Source organism: Lethenteron reissneri, chromosome 55, assembly GCF_015708825.2.
Source record: "Lethenteron reissneri isolate LAM-NWPU_2019-01 chromosome 55, ASM1570882v1, whole genome shotgun sequence".
In the NCBI taxonomy this organism is placed as follows: Eukaryota; Metazoa; Chordata; class Hyperoartia; order Petromyzontiformes; family Petromyzontidae; genus Lethenteron; species Lethenteron reissneri.
In genome coordinates, this window is record NC_083833.1 from 4,575,175 (window position 1) to 4,592,604 (window position 17,430).

The 17,430-nt window shown below is 45.3% G+C and overlaps 1 protein-coding gene across 1 annotated transcript in view; it reads left to right on the forward strand.

The window, feature by feature from the left end:
• Window positions 1-11,397, forward strand: part of LOC133356661 (sushi, von Willebrand factor type A, EGF and pentraxin domain-containing protein 1-like) — a 44,680-nt gene extending 33,283 nt beyond the window's left edge. Inside the window, exons 15-19 of the mRNA XM_061574293.1 lie at window positions 2,015-2,188; window positions 3,158-3,254; window positions 5,532-5,611; window positions 8,510-8,707; window positions 10,576-11,397. Coding sequence (XP_061430277.1) covers window positions 2,015-2,188; window positions 3,158-3,254; window positions 5,532-5,611; window positions 8,510-8,707; window positions 10,576-10,784 — 758 coding nt within the window. The 3' untranslated portion in view covers window positions 10,785-11,397. The remainder of the gene's footprint in view (window positions 1-2,014; window positions 2,189-3,157; window positions 3,255-5,531; window positions 5,612-8,509; window positions 8,708-10,575) is intronic.
• The last annotated feature ends 6,033 nt before the right edge of the window (window positions 11,398-17,430 follow it).

Below are 17,430 nucleotides of genomic sequence, written 5' to 3' on the forward strand. Positions count from 1 at the left end.
GCACAACATAGACATAAGGGCTCCACCATTCCATCCGTCTGGGGATGGTAGGGCTATGTCCGGATTTTTTTTGTTCCCAGGGAATCGCACACCTCCCTTAACAATTTTTAAGAAAAAATTCGCCCCTGGTCCGTAATAAGTTGTTCCGGAGACCCCTTGTCCAGAACGTACCAGTGCAAAAATGCACCCGGAATGGATGCGGCTGACTGGTCTAGCAGAGGCCACACCACCGGCCAACGGGACAGGTATTCCACCCTGACAAGGAGGAATTTGTTATCCCTCTGAGTGGTGAGAAATGGCCTGAATGTCCAGAGCGACTACCTCTTTGATATGAGACACCATTATGGATTGTAACAGCGGATGGACCTGCCTTGGCAAGGTGCATTAATTTCTCGTGGACCACCCGTGTGAGTTTTCCCCTCAGAGCAGTTGGCACTGCCCCGCCACACCCCCTTCCTGGAACCTACGGCGGGTTCCTGGTGGGCCCCTTCTGTGCCCTTTTCGCTAGATCCTGCTCTTGTGTATATCCTGTCCTGCTGACGTCAGGACTGCCGTATGCCACGGATTCCCTTTTCCACCAGCGCTATGCCACAATGGCCAGGAGCTCTCTCCTCATTACACAACAACGTTGTTGGCCGATGACAGGAGCCAGCTGCCATATGCTATCACCACCGCCCTGCCCGACTGCACCTGGGATAGGATGGTTCCAATCCCTACTACGCTCGCATCTGTATCCAGTGTGAAGGGCAATGAAAAATCTGGATATGCCAATGGTGGCACCTCTGTAAGGAGTGTCTGCAGATTTTTAAAATCCCTGTCCTCTTTTGTACCCCACTGGAATTTCTGCCCCTTAGCTGTAAGTGCATGTAGGGGTTTCTCAATGGCTGCAAAATCCTGCACGAATCTGCAGTAATATGAAACAAAACCTATAAATCTTCTAACATCCGGCACGGATACAGTTGTGGGCCATTCTTTAACACACTGCATCTTTTCTGGATCAATATCTTCCCCCGTTGCACTAACTATGTGCCCGAAATATCTGAGTGAGGGCCGTGCGAGGTGGCATTTAGAAGGCTTGAGTTTTAAATGTGCTTCCCTAATGCGTCAGAAAATCGTCCTCCGGACACAATTACGTCGTCCAAATATATCAGCAAATGTCCTAGTGTAGACCTGTCAGTACCAGCTCCATGAGCCTTTGGAATGTGGCTGGGGCCATTTATAATCCCATTGGAAGACAGTTAAAATGAAATAACCCCTGCGGTGTCCTAAAGGCAGTTTTGTCTTTTGAATCCTCATCCAGCGGTAGCTGCCAAATCTCGATGATAGGTCCAAAGTAGAAAAGTATTTGGCTCCCGCTAAGGCATCCAAGGAATGTCAATCTGCGGCAGCGGATAAGCATCCACCATTGTGATCTCATTTAGTTGACAGAAGTCGACGTAAACCCACAATGAATCGTCTAGCTAATTCACCAGGACGATAGGGTCTTCCCATGAGCTCGTGGATGGCAAGATAATAACGGCTTTTAACATCTCATCGATCGCGTTTTGTACGTGAGCTTTCTCGACCGGCCCCATGCAATATGAATTTTGGAGGATAGGCGGTGCGTTTCCTGTCTCTATGTGATGTGACGTTAAATGTGCCACCTAAATCGTACGGTCCCTTTATAAAAATGTCCTCAAAGTCTTGTAACAATGCCCAATACCAATTGTGGGCAGAGGAGCAATGCTCACAACAATGAGCGGAGTGCTGGGAGGCTAAAATGCAGCAAGTTGGCACTTCACATTGCCTCAAAGTTTAACTTGCCTGGCACAGGCGCCGTGGTGGCATCACCGGCATTTATTGGCGAATGGCGGCTGTTGTTGTTGATGGCTGGTGAGGGAATGTCAAGCAAAAGGTGGTGTATAAGTTGGAAAGTGTGTCGTGATTGTTTTTAACATATTTCATTGTGAAATCCAAGCGGTTACCTCTTTGACTAGACACTGCTCTTTACATGTATTCTGTCTCCATTCCACAGCAATTACATGTGATTCACCCGCTGAAGGTCCACATCTTATAATCAGTTTCCCATCTAGGCTGGAATTTGGCAGTGAGATTACATACACTTGTGAAAATGAAATGACACTAAATGGGCCCTCAACGCGAACCTGTCAAGCCAATGGAACCTGGTCAGGCAAGGACCCAGTGTGTGGTAAGGATGAGTTGTGAACTTTCACTTTTTCTTGCAGTCAAAATGCAAACAAAAAACAATTTTCTGATAATTTATGCATTGTCCTTAAAACTCATTGGTCCACACCAGAGACATCTTTCATTAGAGCCTAGTCTCATATGGTGTTCGACAAGATGACGCCAAAAAGGTTCATGTAAACATGATTCCTTGCAAAAGGTGTCAGTTTTGTTGCCAGAACAAAGGGGAAAACCCCTATTAGTAATATTTTGGTACTGGCAAAGGAGGCCTCATGATATGGATGCTTACCCCGAGCTCTCATTACTCTGATAGTGCATTGTCTTTGAACTTTGCGCCTTTTTGGCGTCATCTGGTCGAACACCATATGAGACTAGGCTCTAAGAAAAGCTGTCTCTGGTGTGTACCAATACGTTTCAAGAACAATGCATAAATGATCAGACTATTGTTTTTATTGTTTGCATTTTGTCTACAAGTATTGTGGTTAATGTAAACATGATTTCTTGCAAAAGGTGTCAGTTTTGTTGCCAGAAAAAAAGGTAAAACCCCTATTAGTAAATAGAGTTACATTTTTATCATGCAGTAGCCTTGCATTGATTTCGTTGTTAAGTACGACTCACGAGAACTTGGTTGGGTAAACACGCACGTTATAAAATATTAAGAGTTGTGAAAACCTTGCCTTAAAATACCACAACAAATATTGATGACAACTACGAATTGACAATTATTTAGAACAATGTAGGTTAACAATTTTGTCAAAATGACATTAATAAAAAAACATGTTTTTTTTACAGTGCACAGTTTAAAACAAACTAAGTCACAACTTTTTAAAATGTTAATCAATTGTAATTGCAAGACTCATTCACAATACATTTACATGTATTGAATTGGATATTATATATGAGGATATTACATGACATAAATGGCTATTTTATCAGACTGTCATGTACCATTGTATTCTGCTATCCTCTGCAGTCTTTAATTGCCCACCTCCATCCGAACCATGGCAAGGATACTGGATTGGGAATGACTATTCCTTGGGGAGCTCCATCACATTAAAATGCAACAAAGGGTAATGTATATAATAATTAATAGTTTTGTACATTTGGTATTTGAGCTGTTAGTGCAAAGATACCACAAAGTCACTATGCCACAGACACAGTTTGCAATAGTTTCACTTTAAGAGCCATGTTGCTCGGTAGAATCCCAGTTGAGAAGTTAGTGGCTAATTTTTCAAATTTGGCAAAAATAGACCATGAAGCCGGCACACAATGGCTACTTGTTTCATTTAATGTCAGGGAATGTGTAATGCACACTGAAGCAGATGGTGTGTGTTTTTGGTTCACACACCCGCAGTAATAACCAGGGCGACCGACTAGAATTGAACCACAAACCTCTTAAACAAGTAGCAAACGACCTCCCAATCGACTAACTGCGGCGAACCCTGTAAATGTTACGGGATGGACAGAGGGATTTAATAAATTGCCCCATCATTTCAACTGATGCACCAGGTGTGCTTAGACCAAGCTTTAAAAAAAATGTCACGCCTCATAACTCAAATGGGGAAAAAAATGTTGGTGCAGGAATCAAATTGTTGGCCCCTTATCAACGTGCATCAATGCGATGTATCGATTCACCAGAGGTCACATTTTATGGCCCTTACTCTTTAGTAAGAGAGTCCTGTTGAAGTGGTCTATGATACCAGCTCACTCTGAATGTGCCACATCTCATCAGATGTCAGAAGCTAAACAGGTTGAGTTTGGATAGTGCTGAAAATACAGTGCCTCATCAAATACAGTGATTCAGTGTTATGTCTTTCAAATCTGGCCTAAATATGTGGAATGTCCGTTATTGGAGATTCCTGATGCCACATTACTTGTTCATTTTACAACCTCTCATCTATCACAGTGGCTGGCTTGATGTTTGGTAGGTGTTTTGTGAAGGTTAATAATTTACTCTTGGTTTTCGCCAGTTTATTGGTCCACTGCTGTTCTTGCACTACACTCACCATCTTGGTGCCCTCATCTGGAAGTAAGGCTTCTAGTATTACGCTGCTGATATTGATCTTTAGTTCAGTATCTCTGACATCTCGGTCTCGCTGCGACTGTTGTCTTGTCACCAACTAAAGCTCAACATGGATTGCAATAAAGTGATTGTATTTCCCACCTCCTCCACACCCACGCCTTGTGTTTTTACCTGTCACTCTTCAACGGCATTGTTAAATCTCGTCCTTGGATCCTTTACCCTGATGTCTTCCTCAACTCTGACCTCTTATTTGCACTTTGCATACACCGCACTGTCATATCACGCCTACCCATTCTCCAGAACAATCACATTTCGCATTGTGTTATAAGCTTCACCGCTGTTGCACTCACATACGCCCTTGTTAGCTCATGCATTGAATACTGCAGTCACATGTCCAGCCTGCCATTATCCAACCTTTTGCCACTTCAATCCATCTAGCACTCCGCATCCAGGATTGTTCCCCAATTCCCCCACTTTTCGCTCCCACCTCCCCCGTCGTTGTTGGCTCTGGCTGGCTACCCATGACATTCTGCAATTCCATCAAACTACATCCAGAGTTGGTTTCAGATGGGCTTCCGTGGCCATCTGGAAATCTGTTCCTTCCGATATTAAGAAGCCACTGGATCTATGCACTTTAAATATGGATTGAAAACACATTTTTTTACAACAGTTTTTTGCGTTTTAGTTTGTTGTTCTTCCCCCCGCACCTCTGCGTTGCACTGTTGGCTAAGTACGACGCGAAAGAAGTTCAACATAAATACATGCATTCCATTCCTGTCAACCCATACGGTCTATCCGTATTATTGTACAGGGAAATTGAGTTTTCAGGTCCATACAATTACTATTTTTTGCCCGTTTCAATACGGGCAAAAATAGTAATTGTCTATTTGTTTGCGTTTCTCCCTTGTGATGGGACTTTGTAGGATGAACGTTGAGATTTATAAGGGCACGGGTGACCAATAAGGTCTGAATTGGTCTGTGATAAGGTAGGCACTGATGAGGAGTTGACAGATATGGCGTTCTCAATATCGCTACTCGACCAGTTGAAATCCCTACCCCCACCCTCTGCCTCGCCACCGCCCAGCATTTGAATCTCTCCATGAAATCCAGGACTTCCACCCCGCGTGGTCTTTCTTGCACCTCCTTAATTCCTTTTGTTCCCACCGTCCCTAACCCTGAATTGTCTTCTCTCCGCACCAGACTTTCTTCTTTGCCAAATGCGCTAATCATGTAATCTCTAAGGCAGTTGAACGTCCTGGATCCTCTGTCCTCTTGTGTATGTAAAGTATGATGCTGACGGTGAATCTTATGCTTTCTCATCCAGTTACATGGTGGCAGGTGCTGATAAACAGACCTGTCGGGAAGATCAAACGTGGTACCCTTCACAGTCCCCTACATGTCAGCGTAAGTTACCACCCTTGTATCATGTAAAGAGCAGTTTTACAAGGAGCTTAAGTGATAATGGTTTACACTCTTGCCAAATGTCGATGTAGTCATAGGGCTTGTATCATTATCTAAATATTTTGAGTTAAGATCCCAGTGTGGCTCTGACTTCCTGGATCTCGTCCGGCCGGCACTTGACGTAGTCTCCGTCCTCCTTGGCTCCTCCCCCCCTCTTACCCTATATACTCGCTTGTCACAAATAGCTCTCTCTACTCACTACAGTAATTTTGTTGTGGCAGTTCCACCTGATGACGGAAGCTTGTGTTGCCTCCGAAACGTCGTGATTTAATTTAGTTGTTTTCATTTTTGTTTTATTACATTTTTTGCCTACGTGACTTTACCGAAAGAACCAAAGAATACCAATGATTAATGTTGCAGCTCACTGGGAAGCTGAAGAACAATTTTCATTAGATAGGACGTTTTTCTTGAGACATGTTAAGCATCCTCGGCACGCGATGGAGGCATCCAGGGAGTCAGAGTTGCACCATATACAGTGGAATCTCGGTATACGTCGTTAATTCGTTCCAGAAGGTAGGACTTATACCGAAAATGACGTATACCAAACGAATTTTTCCCATAAGAAATAAAGGGAAAGGAAATAATGCGTTCCAGAGGAAAATACATTTTATTTTATATGGCATATTGTACATTAATGGGGTTGTATAAAATAATTTAGACTAATTACTAAAATGCATACAGAAGCCACGTGACCGCGCTGCTGCCAGCTGCGCTGGTCACGTGGCGTGCCTCAACCCCGCACGTCGTTCGCGCCTCGACCCGGGGCTCCACCCTCCATGGGGGCAGCCCCCCACGCCCCCCGCCCCTCTCCCCCACGTCCCCCGCCCCTCTCCCCCACGTCCCCCGCCCCTCTTTCCCACGCCACCCCGCCCCTCTCCCCCACGTCCCCCGCCCCTCTCCCCACGCCACCCCGCCCCTCTCCCCCACGTCCCCCGCCCCTCTCCCCCACGCCACCCCGCCCCTCTCCCCCACGTCCCCCGCCCCTCTTTCCCACGCCACCCCGCCCCTCTCCCCCACGTCCCCCGCCCCTCTCCCCCACGTCCCCCGCCCCTCTTTCCCACGCCACCCCGCCCCTCTTCCCCACGTCCCCCGCCCCTCTCCCCCACGCCACCCCGCCCCTCTCCCCCACGTCCCCCGCCCCTCTCCCCCACGTCCCCCGCCCCTCTCCCCCACGCCCCCCCCCCACGTCCCCCGCCCCTCTCCCCCCACGCCACCCCGCCCCTCTCCCCCACGTCCCCCGCCCCTCTCTCCCACGCCACCCCGCCCTCTCTCCCCACGTCCCCCGCCCCTCTTTCCCACGCCACCCCGCCCCTCTCCCCCACGCCACCCCGCCCCTCTCCCCCACGTCCCCCCGCCCCTCTCCCCCACGTCCCCCGCCCCTCTCCCCCACGTCCCCCGCCCCTCTCCCCCACGTCCCCCCGCCCCTCTCCCCCACGTCCCCCGCCCCTCTTTCCCACGCCACCCCGCCCCTCTCCCCCACGTCCCCCCGCCCCTCTCCCCCACGTCCCCCGCCCCTCTCCCCCACGCCACCCAACCCCTCTCGCTTTGTTTCAGTCGTGAACGGGGCATACGCGGGTACTGTATGCGGTGACTCATCCAGACCCATACAAGTTCTAGCAAACGCGTCGTATCCCAAGCAAGACGTCGTATCCCAAGACATTTTTTCTTTCGAAAAAACACGACGTATACCAAATTGGACGTATTCCAAAGCGGTAGTATACCGAGGTTCCACTGTATTTGCATGCCTAACCCACCCAACATGCGATTATGAATAATGATATCGGTTGCAAAAGTATAAATGTTTTTGAATATAGAAATTATTCTTAAATGGTGCCCCGAGTGCCACGAGAGCCATATTGGAATTGACTCTTGGAGACATAAAAGTATATTGTAGGGCAAAGAGTCGTTGTGCTAATCACGTTATTTATAATGTGAATCACTACTCTCCAATATAATATGGGGTATGGTGTAGTTGCTCCAGACAAGCCAGACCCTATGTCACATTGTTATGGCATTACTCATTCACAGGCTGATCGTACAATATAAATAAAAAAGCACGTCTACTTTATAAGTATTGATGAACTATATTCTACATATTAAAAAGAGTCGATAAAGGTGCTTCAACTAAACGTTAGGCACATTGTGGGGTCCTATTTGCAGTGTATATGTACTAATCATGACTTACGTGTATATACAGTGTACATATAATCATATAGCTTTTGACAGACTATTGGGGCAAGTCCTGTCAACGAGCACTTGTGAAGGCCTGCACGGCGCATGAGGGGGTGGGTGGCCAACAAACGCTACGCCTATTTATTGAAGACCTATTGTTCTGGTGAAAGTATCCACAGATACTCTTAACCATTGCAGGCCACCCAATCATATTTATCCAAGATACTAGACTTCTGGAGATCTGAATGGCTCAAATCTTGATCTTGTCCACGTTAAACCTGAGTGGCATGATAATTGCTTCCCCAAGTGATATCTCCAGATGTGTGCAATTTCACACGTAAGTTACGTGTGTTGGGTATTGCGATGCATACAAATGCTAAAATTGGTGCATTCAGTGGAGATGTCTGCATGTGTGTGGGAATGATTTTGAAGCTGTGGGAATCGGTGGTGATGGGGGCCCATCGTGTCAAGTAGCCAAGGAAGACAGTGAAGGCTGTTCATGGGGCACAGTACTGTATATATGTGTTGCTCACCTTTCAAGGAATTGTGGGGGCAACTGCTCCATGGGTGTCCGTGTCTTACAGAGAAAAATGTCACTAACATTCCTGTTAATTAATAGATTGTTTATCTTCCAATTAGATTTTTTTACAAATTTGCTTTCCTCAACAGGTACTTGTGAACAACCAATAGATCCCTTTGGACGTCTTTCAGACCAGCACAAAAGCAAAAATGTTTTCACACAGGGAGATGTTGTGAGGATCATATGCTCAAATCAACAGCGACATGAAGGCTACAATCTACAATGCTACGATGGACAATGGGCCCCACCCGGCTCCCCCGGGGCTTTTACATGGAACACATGTGGTGGTAAATCATATACATTCAATTTCGCACAATTTACGTTCGGGAGAGACAATTTAATTTGACTCCACCGGCACTTCAAATATTTATTACGTGTGGCGCCTTACATGCAAAAATTAGTGAATGAGGTATACGCATTTTTCAGAAGCCATTGTAAACACAAATTCGCAGAAAATGAAAGTGAGGGCTACAAGGCATGTGCCATAATCCAGTTAACATGGTCACAGTATAATTCACCGAATGTTTTTTTCATATAATGATGAACTCTCTGTGGAAAATTTGCCGCTTTCCACGCTAAGCAATTCATGAAGGGACCATTCCACAATTGAACCTTATGGTGGGAACCCGGTGTCCTGAATAAACGGAAGTCAAAATCGTAATTAATAAAAAAAAAATTTGGGGACTCCGTCCCACCACGCACATAAACGCCGCGACCCACCTGGCGCAGATCATTCTGTTGTCGTGTCATCCAAGCACAGGAGCGAGGACGAATGCGCAGAAGAAACAAAACTTTGATTCGCGCATCATATAGAGCTCGTCGAGAGGAATAGATTGCCGTATAGTTCGCCTTCAACAGACATAAAATGACGTCGCAACGCAGTTCATGCGAGAGCCGGGGGCTTATGGGACCCCGGGGACTTATGGGACCCCGGGGACTTATGGGACCCCGGGGGCTTATGGGACCCCGGGGGCTTATGGGACCCCGGGGGATTATGGGACCCCGGGGGCTTATGGGACCCCGGGGGATTATGGGACCCCGGGGGCTTATGGGACCCCGGGGGCTTATGGGACCCCGGGGGCTTATGGGACCCCGGGGGCTTATGGGACCCCGGGGGCTTATGGGACCCCGGGGTCCCGCCATCAGGTTCAATCAAAGAAACCCATTCAGTTGCTCCAAATTTCACATTTGTAGAATGATTTAACCTGGGCGGAGTTGGCTGGAACTAGTGATCATATACATTTTCCACCTTGAACAGAATGACATCACCTCATGTTTTGGGGTGCAGCTTATGCAGAGAGCACTAAGAGGTCATGACGTTTTTGGCCACCATGTTACAAATTTTCAGCATGTTAAACAGCATGTGCACACATGCACATTAACATGTCCATGAAAAGACATACCCCCATTTACCCTTCTTAGCTTTTGACAAATGCTGTTATGCAGGGGGAGGAGATGCTGTAATGTTTAAAAAAATGGGCTGGGAACCTATTACCTGAGTTTGACTTCTGGCTATAACAAATATCGGTGGCTCCTAACCATTTCTAATACTATCTGGAAACGATAAAGTTTAGTAGAGCTTCGAATTTAGTTTAAAGTTCAGCAAGTTTAATGCTTGTGGCACATTGTAGCTCCTGTCCATGGACGCATCACGTGAACTAATAACACCTGAAAAGAAACATTATTACGTCCAATACTGCAAGTCAGTTTTTGCTAAATGTTTGCTTAATTAGAACCGGAGTATAAATTGTACAATAACTCCAATTGTGTTAGTTAATTTTACATGTTATACGTTGTTGTGTGCTTGATTTCCTGCTCAAATGAGTGTGGGGGTAGTGGAAGTTCCACATTACTATTGTGGGGCCCAGTTTCTCCAACGGACAACCACTGCTGCTATCCCACATGTTGGTTACCTCAATTATCACCCAAAGAGGGATGATGGATGAGTGAAACGTTTCCCATTTCGCATGTGCAGTATTCTAGTATTCTAAGTGCGTAACATTAATGCCGAGTGAGCTGTCATTGCTAGAGACAAATGCTTTTTAATTGTGCAAAAGCAGCAGCTGGATTTGTCTCGTGCTTGGTGTCTCCACGTGGCTGGGCATGAGTACTGAAAAAACAGCGAATTGACTAACGTGTGTTCTGCTCTCTGCAGGGTTCTGTTTGAGGCCTCCGTCACAAGTCAAAGCAACGCTATCACCGAGATTCACCTATAAAAACATGTATAATGTGGACGATTACTTGTACTTTGATTGTGACAGTATCTATTCCAGAAGACGTGGGTATTATCTTTACTGCAGACAGGACCATACGAAGCAAACTAATTGGGAGAATGACTGCGGTAGGGGACCATGTTGCTCATGATAGAAAATTTCACGACACTTGTCTTCACCGATTTCCTAATGATAATGCACACGGCCAGATTGACTTATTCTCATTACTTACATTCTATTATAACTGCAACCATGTCGACCATAATATACAAATTTGATATAATTAAAAAAGCGTTTACTGACTGAACAATAGCCTCATTAATCACAGAAATTCCTGATTTAAAAATAAAATTATTTCATTTTAACTAATTGATTTTAGCTGTTGATTTATAGTACAATGATTTTATTGTCGTTCAACATCCGTTGACTGTAGTGTAATGGTTTTATTTTTCTAATGTGCTATCTTGGATTACAATTTCATCAATAAAAAAGCTAAATTAATTTTGTGTCTACAGTGCAAAAGCAATGTCATGAAATTATCACACGATGGGAATGTATTGCCTGCAAAAGAGAAGTGATATTATAAAAACGGCTTAAAACTATTTCCGCATTGAACAGTTGTAAAATCTGATGTGATTTTAATGGCACACGTTAAAAAATGAAATGCAGATCCAACTATACAGCTTTGATCGTGCAATTAATTCAATGTTAAACACCCATTATTGAAGGGCAGATCAACAAAAATTAAACATAACATTGTTATATTAAATGGAGCTCAGAAGTCATAAACCAGAACAACGCTGATGCGTTTTTTGTAAGCGCATGCACGCACAATTATAGTGACATAGATTCACTGCATATTTGATATCTGATACGAATGCAACATTTGAAAAATGAATGCTCAAAATACAGGTCAATGGACAGATACATTTTCATCATCATGATCATCAAGAATTGTTTATCCATTGCTAGCTGAAGGCTTCCAAATGTCACCATTCCGCCATGGTTCTGCGCTGTAACAAGCCCAACTCCTGCACGTAGAACTGATGACAGGGCCCAGCGGAAGCGTATTCGCCACTTCTGCTAGAGGTTTGGGGTTGGAATCTTGCAGGCCGCTCTGGTTAATACTGCGGGTGGATGAATCATAAATACGTGCTCTCTGCTTCACAGTGGACATTAAAGATCTGATATTGTTTAAAATGACTAAGCCATGTTCTGCCTGTATCATGATGAAAAGTTGCCAAATTTGCCAAATAGCAATCTTCGCCTAACCCCTACTGGTTGACAGTCTACTTGCAGTCATCTTGTGGTGCACAGACAGCTGTCACTGGGGAGGTGCCCTTCGAATGTTTGAGATAAAACGTGATGCAAGGTACTCTTGAGTTTCCGAGGCATTTAAGCACCGTACATATATATCCTTTTAAAAGATTGTTAGCACCTTAGTTTAACACGCAGAAAATGTCTATTAAAGCCGATATGGCACACGACAACATGCACAATAACAACTCTTGCACAAATATATGTTCCAAAGTCATGCTCACAACATTTTAAAAGCAGTAAAGAAATAGCTTGACTGTATTTACTTAGACATAGACCGGATGAAGTCACGGCAACGACGTTGAATGGGGGTTGCCTTCAGAATATTTTGACTGGAGGAATCCGATGAGCTATGAAGCGCTTTTTCACAGATAGGAAAGGTAAACAAATCACTTAAATATATACAAATACAACTAAACTGAGGTTTTTTTTCTTACCAGGTAAAGCCCACTGAGATTTTCACTTATTTTTCAGAAGCGACCTGGCCACAAATGGTAGCTCAACAAAATGGCTCATCGTGTGGAAATTTCTAACAGCAAAATAATCTTAATCCTAGCCGGCCGGGCCACATTACACGTGGTTGGTTCACTCGTTGGGGCTCGACGTCCACCACGACGACCTCTTCCCTCTCGTCCACCTCATCACACCGCGCCTGCCACCCGCGTTTCCGTCGTTTCGACAAGACATGCTGGCCTGACTGAGGCTGCTCCGGATTCATCACACCCCCGACGTGCGCTTACGATGCCCACACGCACTCCCACACAGCGCTAGCCTCAGCACAACTACTCTCGCTTCACACAGACAACGGCCTGCTAACCACTGTACCAACTAACAACAACCTCCATTCGCCACTAAGCGATGAGGTCTCCACGGCGCTTGTGCCAGGCTATGTGCACGTTGAGGCCACGTGAAGTGTCGAACGCCCGCTGGCAGGAGGCCACGGGGCAGACCCAGCAGGTGCCACGGGTCGACTGACTGAGATAACTGGGCCGATGCACCATCTGTACCCCCTACTGTGCCAACTTGCTGTGTTTTAGCCACCCGGCGCTCCGCTCGTTGTTGTGAGCGTCGCTCCTCCGCCCTCCGTTGTTGCTGGAGGGCGACTGCCTCCAACTGCCCAGTAGCGTCCTTCACGAGCCTCCTCCACAGAGGCTGATCTTGACACCGCTGGTACCAGTCATCGGCAAGTCCACTCAGCTCCACGTCCTCCTGTACCACATCACTCCATCTCTTCTCTAGCCCGTGCCGCGCCCATTTAGCCCCCTCGATCCTAAGTCGGGTACAACCCGAGAGTGCAGAGCGAGAACATTCTCGAACGCTGCCTAACCCCCCACCCATTTTCTTGGGTTTTTTCGGTAAAGTCACGTATGTAAAAAAATTCAATAAAAATGAATTTTAATTTAAAATTTTCCCCACCCATTGTCTGTGTTTTCCCGCACTTTATCACTCTGACGCGGTTAATCATTTAGTGCCAAAATCCAATAACACCATTAAACCAAATTCGGGAGCGCTGCGATGTAAACTGCCCTGTTGGATCGAGCCAAACGCCTCGCGTCGGGAAACAACTGTCGGATATTCTATGGGTCTTTCGGTAAAGTCACGTAGATAGTGATATTCTTTTTCTATCTACGTGACTTTGCCGAAAGACCCAAAGAATATGAATTTCTGCGGTCACGAAAGCTTTAAGTCAAGATTTAACCATCGGATAGTTCCTCAAAGGAATCCTCGGGAGTAAATACCCGACTGTTAGACCTCGGCGATCTCAATCAGGACAATAATTACTACGACGCGTCTGTTGAGTGGATTCAGTCATGGGGGGAGGTGGGGGCTGAGGTGGGGGGCTGAGGTGGGGGGCTGAGGTGGGGAGTGGGTGGAGGTGGGGGCCAGGGTGCTGTTGTAGGGGGTGGGGCTGGATGCGAGGAGCGGTGGTATAGCGGTTAGCGCGCCGCGCGATGAACCTGGCCACCAGGGTTCGATTTCCGCTCATGGCCAACACCAGTGACGATTGTCTAAACCGGTCTTGGGCCTCCCCTAAGTCGACTTAATCTTAAATGAGTACCTGGTGCGGTGTGTAGTAAACATCCCCAATGGGGAGACAAAGGCGGTTGGGTGTGGCGCTGGCCACCAACACCTTCGTGTGCCATGCCGGCCTTCATAGGTGTTCGTTAACAGCACTTGCCACAACAGTCTGTTAAGGCTAGACGGGGGTGTCACATGGCACAAATTAGTGGTGGCAAGGGAGAATACAATAGAGAGTGGGGTCCACCTGTAACAGGGAAAGGGGGTTATTGAAAATAAGAAACACCTGCAGCAAACAAGGTGTCAATCGCCTGCAATTAATGTGGCCGACTTCCATTAAACAGGGATCTCCCCCCTCCCCCCACCCTGCTCTATGGAAAGAGCGCTCTGTCATAGGGGCCGTCCATAAATGACGTCACGCACCTAGGGGGGGGGGGTCAGACATTTGTGACGATGTGTGACGAAGGGGGGGGGGGAGTAAAAATTCGTCCAAAATCGCGTGACGTCATTTATGGACGGCCTCATAGCGCTACGAGGCTGAGGTTAGCTCCTAAAGGACGCTACCCAGACGATGTCAGGTGTGCACCCGCTCAGCCAATTAACGCAATTTCCGGTAATTTCATATGGGCCGAAGACGTTTCCCTTCGTGCAATGTGAGGGCGCGTGTTCGATCCCAGAACCTGACGCCTGCTGTATATTTGGAGATTGTATGTTCTCCCCATGGTCGCGTGGATTTTTCCCTCGGTCCTCCAGTTTTTTCCCATCCACATTTAGAAGCAAATGGGTTTAGAATATTTGGCTGCTATAAATTTCCACGCGGTAATCCACTTTGTTGAGCTACCATTTGTGGTCAAGTCACTTCTGAAAAAAGAGCTACATAGCTCTCTTGGCCTAACCTGGTAAAATCAAGTAAAAAGTTAATTTTTAATATGAAAAGGCAGTGGTTTCCTCAGGTGTGATACCTGGAGCCATCCTCTGGAATATGGTTCATTTCGTGGGGTATCTGAATTTATCTCAGAGATCAGTAGACATTTCCTCCACCAATTGTATTTCTATAATGTGTTTTGGTTCCATTTTGCTCTCTTTACGGATATTATATCAGTTTGAGGTCATTTTCTCATGATTTTACAGAGTTCTGTGTTATTTTACTTTTCGAACTTTTAGCCTTGTCACGTTCCATTATAACAATAATCACCTGTGCACCATCTACATACCCTTTAATTCACACATGCCGTGTTATGCCCACATTGAGAAGCTGGTTATTTTTTTCATACATTTCATATCAACTTCATTGACACAAACTAAAATGTAAATTACAATGCAAAAGCAGTTAAATATTTTCCACTTTAAATTTTATTGCCAGACCTTTATTCTTGGGAGATTAGGACTGCTAAATGAAATGTACTGTAATTCAGCAGCTTGTACGAACAGAAAATGATACAAAACATTAAATTGGTGTATAAGACATTATACTTGTGCTCATCTTACATTCTAACTATTGTGAATAAAAAATGTGATGGGTGTGACAGTTTTGACAATGCAGTAACTTTGAGGCAGGCTTGGTCGTTCTTCAAACGATGCACGTATTTTCAGTTCAACGTAGTGCTAATAATCAGGAACATAAAATAAGATCAACAAGGGTGTAGGTGTGTCTGCATTGTGGAATTTAATAATTTGTGCATATTGCTACAGAAAAACAATGCATTAAGCTGGACCCAAAGAGTGACCAACGGAGAAGTAAGAAAAAGGTTGCACATAGAAGACCTCTCATGCAGGCGGTGATGAGACGGAAACTGGCACTATTTGGACACATGGAGAATGGACAACAGGAAAATTTAAAGTGTTCAGGGGAAAAATGGAAGGAACAGAAAAGAGAGGAAGACCTACCAGAGAATGTCTTGATGACATAAGAGATTGGTGCGAGAAAGATGTGCACGACTTGAGCATATTGGCACAAGACAGAGGAAAGTTAAAACAAACAAATTACGGAATGTGCAGTGGACACCTCCGGGCTATCTGCCAATGGATTGTGATGATGATGATTTTTATACGTGAGGTTTTGTTCTGCCTACCGGCAGGTGTTTTGCTCCACGGCAGGAGTGGGGGTGTGTGTATACAGGAATTTCCTGTTTTGAGGTTGAGTTTGGTCACGTGACCAGGAAGTTACGATTTGACAGTCTTTCAGCCACGAGGCTAGAGTCCGCCATTACGCAGAGTGCAAGATGGTGGCACAAATCACGTCCCAGTGAAGACAGCTGTAACTGTACATTGTGGGACTTTAAGAAGCATTGTCTGTAAGTTCGTTTATGTTCTTATAATATCGGGAATGCTGTTATAATGTTAGAATGACCGTTATAATGCTGTAAATGCCTTTATAATGCTGTTAAATTGTTATGATAAATACGAGGCCTAGTTAACAACGAAGCCTGCAACTTGCCTTATTGTGAATGTTACTTGTAATTGAATAAGTCGAGTCAAACCTGTACCCAAGTAACTATATTGAGATCTTGAGAGCAAGGATGACGAAATGCCTCATCCACAGCTCTGTGTTGAATGTAGTGCTGTACATTTGGGGTGCAGTGTGATGATTGCACGATGTGCCTTTATTTAACACAGTAGCTTGTTCTCTTGTATAGCTATGCAGTGCTAATGTAGGTGCCTGGTCCATCCAGGATCTATTGTTGAGAAACATGTTATCTCAGGCAATGTAATGATGCTGTAATCTTCATTCATTATATTGATATTTCCAAGTATTAACAGATGCTGTATTTGTGCTGTGTTTTTCCAGCAGGTTTACCTTGTTCAATTCAATAAATTACGTTTGGAGTCGGATGTTCACCCTGGCTCTGAAGGTTTATTGGATGCGAGGTTAACTACTCAGATAGCGGTGCAATGCAGCGCACAGCGAGGCCGAGACAGGTTTTCTTCGGAATTCTAGTTTCATCATCGTGTGAAGCATTCTCAGGCTGCATTTTTTACAGGCTTATAAGCTTCAATACAAGTGGGATTTGCCAGCCAAGACAACAGTTTCAGCCCAACTTATTTCATCTGTGAGCTGCTCCTAACTGTATCAATGCAAAGTCACGTCTGAGGCTGGAATTTCTAACTTGTGTTGAGCTTAAGAGTTTATTAAACACATTTTTGGCCACAAAATTTATTTTTTCAATTACTCAAACATTTTATACGCAAATAGATTCACATGTATATTTTTGCCATTTGCCAAAGTAAAAAACGAAAAGAAAATAGGGTGGCATGGTGGCGCAGTGGTAATGAGTGTGCTTCAACAATAAAATCATGGGTTTGATTCTTGACTTGGGTGTCTTTTCTACATGAACGGTGTATGTTTTGCGGGGGTTTTGTCAGGTTTTTCTGGTTTCCTCCCAAAGCTAAAAACACACAATGTAACTGGTATTGGCCAAACATCCCAATGCTATAAAAATAATTGAAAATTACTCAATCAG